Raw genomic sequence first — 11,304 nt, forward strand, 5'->3', positions numbered from 1 at the left:
GGTGACTCAACCCCCTCAGCAGTAACTCTGTGAAGGGATTTACCCCTCATCAATAACCCCAAGATAAACTATTTCAATGATGCCCTTACTCACCCTTGCTCGAGGAATCTTGCCTCGAGCCCCTGACGGTCTGAAGCCGAGGTTCTCCCCAAGAACCCCTCGGTGCCGGTTGGAGATCTGTCGACAGCAGATCCGTCGAGGCTCAGAGGTGCGCTCCCATGCGGGCGGCCAATAACCCTTACCGAAATTCACCGAAAAGAGGGTAAAATCAAACCCCTTACCACCAATGTAGCGTTAAGGGGTTATCGCGGGCCTGGTGCACGGGGATAAGCTCCACCTGGTGTGCACACGATTCACTACAAGTGCCTCGCTTATATACAGTAACCGCGCGTGTATTGTAATTGTTCATTACCATAAAACCTTCCCCGTGTTGCCAGGTACAGTTTTTTTCTATAATCTTGTTTTGGCTATAGCTGCATTCCTAAGGCAGATGTTTCCCCCTTATCTTCCTTCTGTCCTTGGTGAGAAAGCAGCTCCTGCATATCCTGTTTCTTTGCTACAAGTACACAGACACAGCAGAAATTGGATTAACGCTTTGTGTACCAGTTCCACAACGGGACTGAGACCACATCTCTGCACCTGCCAAGGATTTGGGCTGGAAAGGATAAAAGAAAGAGTGCAGGAGATGAGGAACGGAGAAAGGTCCTGTGGAAAAAAGGACCAGCCAGGCTGTCCTGCCTTACCAGCCTGATGGGCTTTGACAAACAACAAACACCAAGGTTTCTGAACAAATGACAAGTATTTATTTTATACAGATGAAATAGAAATTAAGATGTCAACACCACACCAAGAGTCAGAGACAATCCCCCAAACATTTGAACAGCAAAAACATTTCCAAGACAATAAAGCAAAGGAAACAGCATTACATGTGGAACAATGATGAAAAGCCAGCAGTTTAGCTGCTCCCTGTTTCCAGTCATAAGCAGCAAGTGCTTTATCCTAACTGGATCTGTTTTATGCTAACTGGATCTTTTGGCTTCTTAGTCTCAGCTAAGGCACAAACTAAGGTACAAACTAAGGCACAAGCTAAGGCACCTGATAGGGCTCTTCAGCTTGTGAAAGAGCAGGATGTCAGCTCTGTAAAACAGCTCAGACTAAACAGCTTGTCAAGTGCTGAGAAGCATGGCTGATAACAGCAGCAAAGGGCTGAGCAGAGAAGTGCCCCCCTTCCCTTGTGCCAGCAACTGCCACCAACAGACCTGGGGATGCTCCACTGCTGGAAACAGAAATCATTGTGTATCACTTTAGCTCACCAGTGGAAGGACAAACCTCAGAGGGATGCTCTCTTCTCTACATTTCTGTGGTTTATGCTGATAAATTACACCCCCCTTTTGCACATGACCTTTTCAAAACAGCTCTCCTGGCTGTAACCCAAACTTTCCCCCAGCGACAGACTGAAAGTCTCTAAATGCTAAGAATGTCCCCTTCCAGGCTCCTTAAGAGAAGCAAGACTGGGTTCCAACCAGGCCCTTGCTAAAAGCCCCAAACCAGATCTGCAGTGCTACCTGGAGGTGCAAGAGCTTGGGGAGAGTTGTGTTCTCTCATCTGCAGTCTCTCCACAGCACAGGTCGCTGTTCAGGGCTCCCAGAGTTTCTGCAGAGGAAGTACTGGTGGTTGAGGGCTGCTTTGGCTGAGATGCGCTTGCTGGGATCATACAGAAGCAATTGCTGCCAAGAGAAAAAACCAGCAGATTTAGGATTTTAAAAACTGGGTGACTGATTGCATCTGCATGCAGCTGGGCCCAGTTGCAGATGTTGGTTCTGCCTTTTTCCTTCTCTGGGCTTCAGGAGTCACCCACAACTGAAGCTGCTCTGGGGATTACCCTAGAAGAGTTCCTTGACTCCCAATGCAGTGGTTCCTAGAGGAACCTGCAATGACAGTCCTTCTTCAGAGTAGGACTGAGCCTTATTCCATGATCTGGTGCTTCTGCAATATCAGAGGTGAGCATTCAACCCAGATCAGCTAACACACTTCCAGGTAATTAAATCTCAAATATCCCTATTCCTTGCCCAGTTTGAAAGCATCCTGTCTATCCCCAGGCCCTGTTCTGAGCCATCACTCACCGTCAGTAAGTCTCTCCCATCTCGATCTAAGTTTGGGACAATGTCCTTCATCTCCTTCCTTGGCCACCGTGGAAAGCTGCTCTTGTAGTCAGGGAGCTGGGTCACACCAGGCCAGGTCACCTCAGTAGGAGTGCCCAGGGTGCGAAAGATCTGGAAGAGCTGATCGATCTCAGAGTCCCCTGGAAACAGGGCCTTCCTGGTCATCTGGGGGAAGAAAAGAAAAAGCCAGTTCCCACCTTTCCATCAGTTGTGTGCCCTACTTCCTGTTGCAAGCAACCCTCTGTCCCAGCAGGTGCAAACAGCTGCATAGACCAGGGCAGTTACAATGCAGTGATTCTGCCAGGCAGTGGTTGGGACATCACAGGTTCCCACTCTTGGCTAGCTCCCTCCTGCCTACTCCGCGGCTCAGGGACTTCGGGAATGAGGAAAAGCGCTATTATACTGCAGGGCTAATCAGGGCTCTTCCAAGGGGAGTATGGACCCTTAGGAGATCTATTCTGCCATGCCATGAGAGTGCTTTTCTCTGCAGCCCACCATGGGGACATCTGAAGAGAGTCATCTCCTCCCAGGGTCAAAACGCTGCAGTAGCAAGGCTCAAGTTACCCCTTTTGCAAGGAAAAGCATTGTGTTCCAATGGACTTGGAACTGCAGCCTTCTGCCAGACCCCCAGGGTGATAGATTTCCTTCTGAGATAAGGACCAGCTAACCCTTAGGGTGGACCTTCCATAAAGCACACCCCAGGACAGGGTGGGAGTGCAGTATCCCAGATGTTCTGTATCTCATCCCTCCTTCCCACTGCAGCTGCCTCCTCTGGCTCATTAAAGAGATTATTTAAACCCATCCTACCATTTCTGCAAAGATGCAGCCGATGCTCCAGATATCCACAGGGGTCGAGTAGTATCTGCATCCCAGCAGTATCTCAGGGGCTCGGTACCACAGAGTCACCACCTGGAAAGGAACCAACAAACAGGCTGTGTCTGGTTTCCCTGGATGAAACCAGAGGTGTGGGACACTCCCTTCTCAGCTGTAAGGCAGTGAGTGTACAAATCAGAGACTAAGGCCTTGCTGAATTCACAGACAGTGCCTGCAGGGTTGGGATTAACAGAACATTCTTCAACAACACACTCTGGAACAATTCAATGTACCCTGTGGAGAGAAGGTGGGAGCCCAGCTGGCAGCCAGGCTCCAGCAGAGACAGTCAGCACACCTTGTGGGGACATGGAGGTCCCTTAGCTGCAGGTGAAGTTAAGAGCACATTCCTGGTGTGGTTGTGCCACTGTTATGGATGAGCAACTTGTGCTGCTGCTGCTGCTGTTCACCCACTCAGGATTGTGTACCCCACTCAGGGAGCACCAACAGTACCTCATGAGTGTATGTGCGTAGGGGGACCCCATAAGCTCTTGCCAGTCCAAAATCAGCCAGCTTGATTGCTCCTGCTTCGTTAATGAGCAAGTTCTGCGGCTTCAAGTCCCTGTGGATGACCCTGTGCGAGTGGCAGAAGCTCACGCCCTGCAGCAGCTGGAAAAGGTAGTTCTAAGGAGAGAAGAGATTTCAGATAAGGCCACTATGAAAACACTTTGAACTCTGGATTGTGCAAACCAACACACTTTGGATCACTTATAGATCTGAATGGGAAGAAAACCCTTGTTACAGTGCAACATCAGGCTTACGGGCCACTACTCAGAGATACACACAAATTGCTGCCACACCAAGTGGGGACAGAGAGAGACTAATCCAGGCACTGTCAGTCCCTTCCACCCACCAATTACTGCCTACAAAGACAATTATCTACAGATCCTTCCTTTGTTCTGCAGCAAGATTGGCTGGAGAGCCTGGAAAGAGCTGGGAAATAAACATTTCTGAGCAATAGTGCTATGAGGGTTTCCCAGCTGAAATGTTTGAGATCTGGGAGGCTGAAGAATCATTTCCAGGCCCAGTCTGAGCAGCTCTGAGATGGCTCTGCCCAGCAGAAGGCAGCAGGGACATGCTGTCTGCCCTGCATGTTGGCATTCCTTCCACACCATACCTTGACCAAGCTTAAAGGAAGCTCTCCAGATTGGCATGAGTCCATGTACTTCTTCAGGTCCTGATTCAGATACTCAAACACTATATAGAGCTTCTTCTGGCTGTGTATGACATCCAGGAGCCTGTAAAAGAAGTGCAGGCTCTCCCTTCGGTATCTGCTCCAGACCTCAGCAAATACCCAAACATCCCTCCCCCCACATATGCCTCTGATCTGTTGGTCCTTTGGAGAAGAGAGGGGCAGTTTAAGGGCAGAATCTAGTATGGGGCAGCAGCAGTATGTTGCTGAAGCGGCAGACCCATAAGGTATTGCTGAAAGCCAGGGACGTGCAAGGGATTAATGCATTTTCCTGTGTTTTTTGCTCCTGCCTATGCAGTTGGGGAAGGACAGAAAAAACCCCTTGCTGTCTGCTCCTGGAGCAGGAGCTCATGGATGAGCTGGTGGGGAGGGTGCATCCAGGTCTTACCTGACTATGTTAGGGTGCTTCAGCTCCTTCAGCAGGGAGATTTCTCGGATCGCAGTGCTGGGGACACCCTCTGACTCCCTGCGGCAAAGATTGGCTTTACTGCACCCCATAACCCAGGGGGATCCTGCAGCCCAATGGGGCTCTGTTTCCCTTCCTTCTTCCACTGTACCCCAAGGGAGCATTTGAGTTTGGGGTGGAGCAGTGGCTGGGGTGAGGAAGGGGGAAATGGATTTGTGGGCAAGGAGAGGGAGGGGATGACCTAGCTATGCAAGCCTTGGGGCAGAGCTTGTTTGAAAGCACCTAAAGGTGCATTTAGAGAAACAATAATGTATTAAATACCTAGGTCTTTCTTTTCGGAGGTGGGGGAATATGAAAGCTGTTTGCCCCTCAGGCAGCCACTTCCCCCACCCTGAGGGGCCACCATGGGGTGCAGCCCCAGCATATTGGCTCCCAGTCCACACAGACATACCTCGCTGTGCACACAGCTCAGGGCTGACCCAGGGGAACAGCAATAAGCTTTTACCGGCTCTGTCCCACCCTGGAGGGCCGGGACTGACCCTGCCTGACCCCCACAGCACAGCCCTGAGGGAGACACGGCCTCATAACATGGCAGCTGCTTCCCCCTGCCCTGTGCCATGGACCCGGCGCCAAGTGGTGCCAGGTCAGGCCCTAAACACTTGTACTCAAAGATTTTGAGCTGCTGGCTCAGCAATGGGTTAAATTAGCCCTTTTTTAGGCCACCTGAAAGTTGAGGTCTTCCCTGTGCACCCACACAGCTGCCATGCCCATGAGAGATAGCTCCCCCAGGCCCTCCAGAGAACATTCCGTTTGGCTCTGCCTTTCCTGGTGCCACAATACGTAAGATTTAATCCTAGAGACACCCTTTTTACCCCTCATGTCAGGCTTTTTCCAGTCTCTCACACCATATCAAGCATAGGCCTGGCGCCATGGCAGGCCCAGGGCTTCGCCCCACTCACGCGTCCAGGCGGATCTTCTTGAGGGCCACCAGCTGCCCCGTGCGCTTGTTGCGAGCCTTGTACACCACGCCATAGGTGCCCTCCCCGATCTTCTCCACCTTCTGGAACGACTCCTGGATGGCCTCCATGGGGCTGCCTCGGCCCGGCGATGGCAGCGGGGGCGGCTGGCACCGCACTCTGAGGGGAGGGGAAAAAAAAAGCGGGAAGTGAAAAGGTGAATGTGGGGAAAGCGTTTGAGCCCCCCAGGTGTTCCCTGAGGTGCTGCCGGGTGTCTAGGTCCCAACTTGCTGCTCCCTCAGCCTTGAGGGATCCCTCAGGGACGTGCCTGGCACAGCTGTGAGCGGACAGGGCGGCCTGCTGGGGTCTGGGGTGTCCAGGGAGCTTCAGGTGGACAGAGCCACAAAGGAGGCACCCAGGGTTGGTTGTTCTGTTGCCCAGGTTGTGCAATGTGCTGGCTACTACCAAAAATTGAGGAAAATTAATGTAAAGAGGCATTTTGGGGCCTGGGGAAGAGCATGAACTGCACAGGGGCTGGGGAAGTTCTCCTGCTGCATCTGCACAGTGCTGGGCATCAGTGCAGTAATTGGGTTCATAATTATGGCTCCATGGGACATGTTGAAGGCAAACACTCGGCAGAAATGTCTTTTTTATTGTTTGTTTGGGGATATTTTTTGAGGGGAGGGGGGTGTTTGGTGGGGTTTTATTGTTGTTGTTTTAATTTGTCTTTTCCCCCCGCCCTTTTATTTTGTCTTGCACAATAGTCCCTTGAACCTCCTCAATATGGGCTGTGCTGCTCGGTCAGCCTTTTGGGAAATGTCCTTGAGGGGGAATTAATCATTGACTTGATAGCCAACAGAACACAAGACTAAAATAAATTTATGTATGTGGTACCAGGAAAAGCAGAGGCAAAGGGAATTTCATCTGGGGAATTTGGGAGCTCTGTGACTGTGGATGAGCATGGGCATTGCAGCTGCATGGGTCCACAGGGACGACCCCAACTTTTAGGTGACCTAAAAAAGGTCTGATTTAACCCATTGCTGAGCCAGCAGCTCAAAATCTTTGAGTTCAAGCAGAAAAGGCTGGAGATGGCTGCATTTCCTGCAAACAGGCATAGCTCACTCCAGATTTGGGGATCTCTACAGTACAGGAGAATCTTCTCTTCATTGCACAAACATCTGATTCTCATCTGCCATTAGCAATGTTCTGTCCTTTTGTCAGTGCTTTAATTCAGCTGTGTGGGTCTGGCACCATGTTCTTTAACCAGAGTGGCTCTGATGTAACTTCATCTCCTTTTCTCACAACTTTTTTAAAGCTAGCCACTTCCATACACACCCAGTACTACAGAGGAGCAGGAAAATGAAATTTTCTTACATCATCTATAGGGTTTGTGCAGGGTCTAACACATATGACTTGGCAAGAAAGTGGGATTTAATCAATAAAAGACAGGCTGCTTTTTTATTTCATCTTTATTTAGGAAAAAATTAAATCAAAATCTTTAGATACTTCACAAATAGTGATTTAAGGTATCTTAAACTTAGTTGCATCAAGGAAGAAAGTCAAGTACTCAGGGTACTGCAAATATTTATTTTAGAGTTAGAATTAATCCTCCCCTTAGATACCAGTTCTTCCTACCGGATGCGGCAGGTGCTACTGAAAATAGGGACTCTTTGTTCTTCTTGTCTCTCTGGTCAGCCCACATACGTGAGTGCTTTGCCAGGAATGTTCCTGCATGGTGGCTGAGTCAGGGTACCCCAACACAGGCACTCATGGGCCCTCAGCCAGGCAGAGGTAATGAACTTTGTGCTAATACCCTTTTCCCCCATCTGCCAAAGCTGAGCTACTTAACTCCAGATTCAGAGACTTCTGCCTTCTTCATGTCGTGCATTACAAAAGGATCAGTATAACCCAAGTGTTCCCTTTCCTTAACCACCCTTTCAAGAAAACAAACCTGCTTCCCAGAGCTATTTTCAGTCATGACACCTGGGGCAGGAATGGACAGCCCACAGTCACACACATTGGCTCACAGTCTTCGTATGTTTCCCTGCTCAGTGACTTTGCTGTTTGCCACAGCAAACACGCCTCCTAATTTACTTTTAACATATTTGTTGCAAATGGCAGTGCAAGGACCAGCGTGTGGCTGGTCTCTGCTGTCAGGATATGCTGTTTTCCTTCTGCTCCTGCCTCTCATTGAAGTATTTTCTCTGCTCCTGTATGGCTTGTTCCAGCAGAGGCACGTTCACCCCTTCCACGCAGGTCAATATTCGTGCTTTTACCACAGGACTGGCAGTTTCTGGAGAAAGGAAAACAGAACAGCTTGGAGACAGAGAGTTCCCTCAGGCAACTTATGACTCAAGCTAGGCAAATAACAATAGCCTGAGAACTTCAGGAGACCAGACTGGCTGCATGATGCCACTGATGTGAGTGGCAGGAGCAGCTTAATTTAGTGACGTGCTTTTCCTGTGCACTGATGGCTACAAAATGCTGGTGACTGACACTGCACTCCCCTTGCACTGGGGAACAGTGCCAATGCCTGCCATGCAGCATCTGCCTACTCAGTGGCTGGATGCACTTTGGTTTTCGCTTTCTTTGAAAAGCAGCAGTGATGGGTCTGAGCTCATTTCTGAATGCCCCTGTGCACACAAGAGGGCTTAGAAGAGGCTCAAAGCTGACTACAACCAACAGTTCATTGGTGGCATTCAAGTGGCAACATGGAGCTGCACACAAGGGGCCAAACCTTGGTAACACAGGCTTGGTGACACAGCCACCATCTCAGCCTACCCCTCTTCCTCCCCTGCAACTCCCTCCTAGGCTGGGATGACCAAAATAACAATTTTCTGAAGGAATTTTGCAGCAGTGGCTTAGCAGGTCACTCACTAGAGGCCATGTGAAGTGTGGCTTTCCACGTGCCACTGAGGATTTCTATGCCATGAATGTGAATGCTTTTTATCAGGTGTGGCCAAGATAACAAAGAATTTACTTCACTATCGCATGGCCCAACTCAGATCAACTCCCCACGCAAAGCACCAAGCAGCTGGAACACAGGGCACCCCGGGAAAAGACAACAGGGTGCCCTGCATGACAGAGCCTGCCTGCATTCCTCACATGTCTGAGGGCAGGGATAATAATTAGAGCCTTTCAAGGATGGCAAAGACCAACCCAGCCACTTGCAATGAGGTATTGCTGCAATCTGCCGTTTGGGGTGAAGATGGTGTGGTGGCTGGCAGTGATGACAGAAGGCTTTTTAGCACAGGTTTCACAAGCCCAGCAATGCTGCTGAAATGGTTCTTGTGTCTAAAAAAATCTGTGCCAGAGGACCAGATTTTCACTAAAATAATGATGGCTCTTCTCACGGTCAGCAGGGACAGACAGGCTGCTCCTACCTTGAATCACACATTCGTGTGACTGGACAAGCTGCACGAGAGGAGCCTTGGCCCAGGCTGCCCTCAGTGACTCAGGGAACCCCAAAAGAACTGATGTACCATGAAGAGCAGCAAAGGGGACCAGTTCCTGGACCATTTACCTTCCCTGTGTTCAGCCTCTCCCAGAACCAGGTAGAAAGATCCCACTTGGGCTTGGAATGGCTCCACAAACTTGGTGTCAACACACACTTGGTACTGAGCCAAGTTGTGCTGTGCGGTGAGAATGGCTTCAGATCGGGCCAGGTCATAGCAGCATAACCTGGAAATGATCGATTTGGGAAACTCAGCTGTGCAGAAATCCAATTACAAACCAAAGGGGAAGGGGTGCTTAGCCAGTGAAGGAAAGGCCTGGCCTTCAAGGAGAGCAGAGTACCCTTCTCACCTGCCAAATGTTCTCAGTGTCTTCCCCTCAGGGACCGAGCTGTTGATCTCCCACGGGAAGTAATAGACACCAGCACTGGGCAGCATCTCACACAACAGCTGGCCTGCAGTAAAGCAAAAGGTCTGACTCCATGCTTCTCCAGTACCTGATCCAAATTTTAAGTGATACTGCCCTTCAACTCCTTCCTTGCTCAGGTTCCACCATCCAGGGGGCTGCAAGAGCCTCACAGCTTCCCTGCTGAGTCCTCAGTGCATGTGCCAAGCCCAGGGCATCCTGGCACAAAGAGGAGCTGCCTAGTCCCACACAACCCAGCATGAACTACAGGCAGCCCACCAGGTCCTCTGGGTCTCCCACAGGCTGTGGACAAGTTGAGAAAGATGACTGAGCAGTTCAGAGAGTGTGGAGGACTGAGATGCAGGGATAGCCACAGCTGCTGGGATGACAGGGCACTATGCAACAAGATTTAAGGAATGATCCCGAGCCTGTTCTCTTACTGCAGCATAAAAAGTTCTGGCAGTGTCTGATCTTGCAGCTGGAGAACAATAAATTTGATCTAAGCCAGCCTGGTTTCATCAGAAGTCTGGCAGAATTTAGCAGACAGGGATGAGTGAGAAGGATTAATTCCAAGACAAGGCTCAGGTGGGACCTCCTGGGAGTTCCTGTGGTGGAGCAAGACTGGCATAGGCAAGTCAGCCACAGCACGGAGCACACAGAAAGGCAGGAATGCAAAGCAGCTTCAGCAAAGTTCTAATCCTGCCTAGTCAATGTCATAGCTAGGCTCCTGGCTGTGCCCAGAAGTGGTTTTTTTGGCATAATTTTCCCTCTGATTTCCCTTGCAAGCTGTCTGTGTTTGGAGTATTTCAATGCTTTATTTACTTTTTCTCTCCTTTTTTTTTTTTTGACCTCTCTGTGGGGGACCTCAAGAGCTGCACAACAGCCCAAGCAGGGACTCCTGCCACTCAGACAAGTGGGTCCATTGCTGGGTGTTCAAGGATCCCCAATACTGATTACTCAGCAGTGGAGACACGGAGCTGACACACACGCAGTGGCTTTAATGCTTGGTGTCCTTTGCCCACCCGAAGCACTGCTCGCGGGATTGCAACCTCGCAAAATGCCCCCCGGAGGACTCCGTGGGAGGCTGCCGAAACCAGGGCGATCCTGGCTTACCCCGTCCCTGCACACGCCTCTCTCTCTGCCTGCTGCCCCACAGTCCCATGCCAGGCTGTGGACACTCAGAACGGGCTGAAAAACCCTCTCTGGCAGGGTGGGAACCCGACATCCTGCCCTCTGCAGCTCCCCGCATCCCCGCCGCACCTAACATTTAAAAAGCGGGATAAATTCTGCACCCCCGGCAGGGCAAAGACTGTCCTGTACCGCTCGGGTTTTGCTCCTGAATCACACTGTGCAGCAAGGTGGATCAGCCAGGGATGCAAGATGCTCAGCGTACACTTAATGCGCTTTTTAACGTATAGAGCCATTTAGGTTGTAAAAGCCACATCCCAATGGCCACACACCCCGTGCCCATGCAATGCGCTACCTAATGCATGCGCCCCCTGCACCGCAGGACCTTGCAGGGAGATTTACGGCAGGCCCAGCCCCAAGCGCAGCCCTTCATGCGCAGATCCAGAGCACCGAATTTAAAGCGCCTTTAACGCCGTATTTAACGCGTGCACAAACGCAGCCCTCTAACGGCATTTAATGAGCTGTTTATTTAATTAACTACTCCATGCCGATGCCGCACGTGCCGGGCGCCCTCCCAGCGCCGCTCCATGCACACCACAGCGCGATTTAAGGCACCGCTCGCAGCACGAGTGAACGCTCCCTCACCGCTCCGCCATCGCCTCCCGCGGGAAGGGCGGGCACGGGGCGGGCCCCTCGTGCTCAGGAACCACTCGGCGTCGCGGCAGTGGCGTC

At 50.9% G+C, this 11,304-nt stretch overlaps 2 protein-coding genes across 4 annotated transcripts; both read right to left on the reverse strand.

Annotated features, from left to right (window-relative positions):
- Window positions 1–867: 867 nt before the first annotated feature.
- Window positions 868–5,749, reverse strand: CDK3 (cyclin dependent kinase 3). 2 transcript variants are annotated; one of them, XM_040081335.2, is made up of 7 exons: window positions 5,590–5,749; window positions 4,613–4,690; window positions 4,150–4,270; window positions 3,486–3,656; window positions 2,970–3,071; window positions 2,124–2,327; window positions 868–1,727 (listed from the first exon to the last, which is right to left on the reverse strand). In XM_040081335.2, exons 1-7 carry the CDS (start codon window positions 5,715–5,717, stop codon window positions 1,602–1,604), a joined length of 930 nt encoding a protein of 309 aa, XP_039937269.1. In that variant the 5' UTR covers window positions 5,718–5,749; the 3' UTR covers window positions 868–1,601. The 2 variants fall into 2 exon arrangements, with proteins under 2 accessions (XP_039937269.1, XP_039937270.1); XM_040081336.1 differs by lacking the exon at window positions 3,486–3,656 and having other exon boundaries at window positions 874–1,727.
- A 1,287-nt stretch (window positions 5,750–7,036) lies between these two features.
- Window positions 7,037–11,267, reverse strand: TEN1 (TEN1 subunit of CST complex). Of its 2 annotated transcripts, none has more exons than XM_040081339.2 (4): window positions 11,218–11,267; window positions 9,391–9,493; window positions 9,110–9,267; window positions 7,037–7,879 (listed from the first exon to the last, which is right to left on the reverse strand). In XM_040081339.2, exons 2-4 carry the CDS (start codon window positions 9,474–9,476, stop codon window positions 7,740–7,742), a joined length of 384 nt encoding a protein of 127 aa, XP_039937273.1. In that variant the 5' UTR covers window positions 9,477–9,493; window positions 11,218–11,267; the 3' UTR covers window positions 7,037–7,739. The 2 variants fall into 2 exon arrangements, with proteins under 2 accessions (XP_039937273.1, XP_039937274.1); XM_040081340.2 differs by lacking the exon at window positions 11,218–11,267 and adding an exon at window positions 10,928–11,159.
- Between the last annotated feature and the right edge of the window lie 37 nt (window positions 11,268–11,304).

Source organism: Hirundo rustica, chromosome 18, assembly GCF_015227805.2.
Source record: "Hirundo rustica isolate bHirRus1 chromosome 18, bHirRus1.pri.v3, whole genome shotgun sequence".
In the NCBI taxonomy this organism is placed as follows: Eukaryota; Metazoa; Chordata; class Aves; order Passeriformes; family Hirundinidae; genus Hirundo; species Hirundo rustica.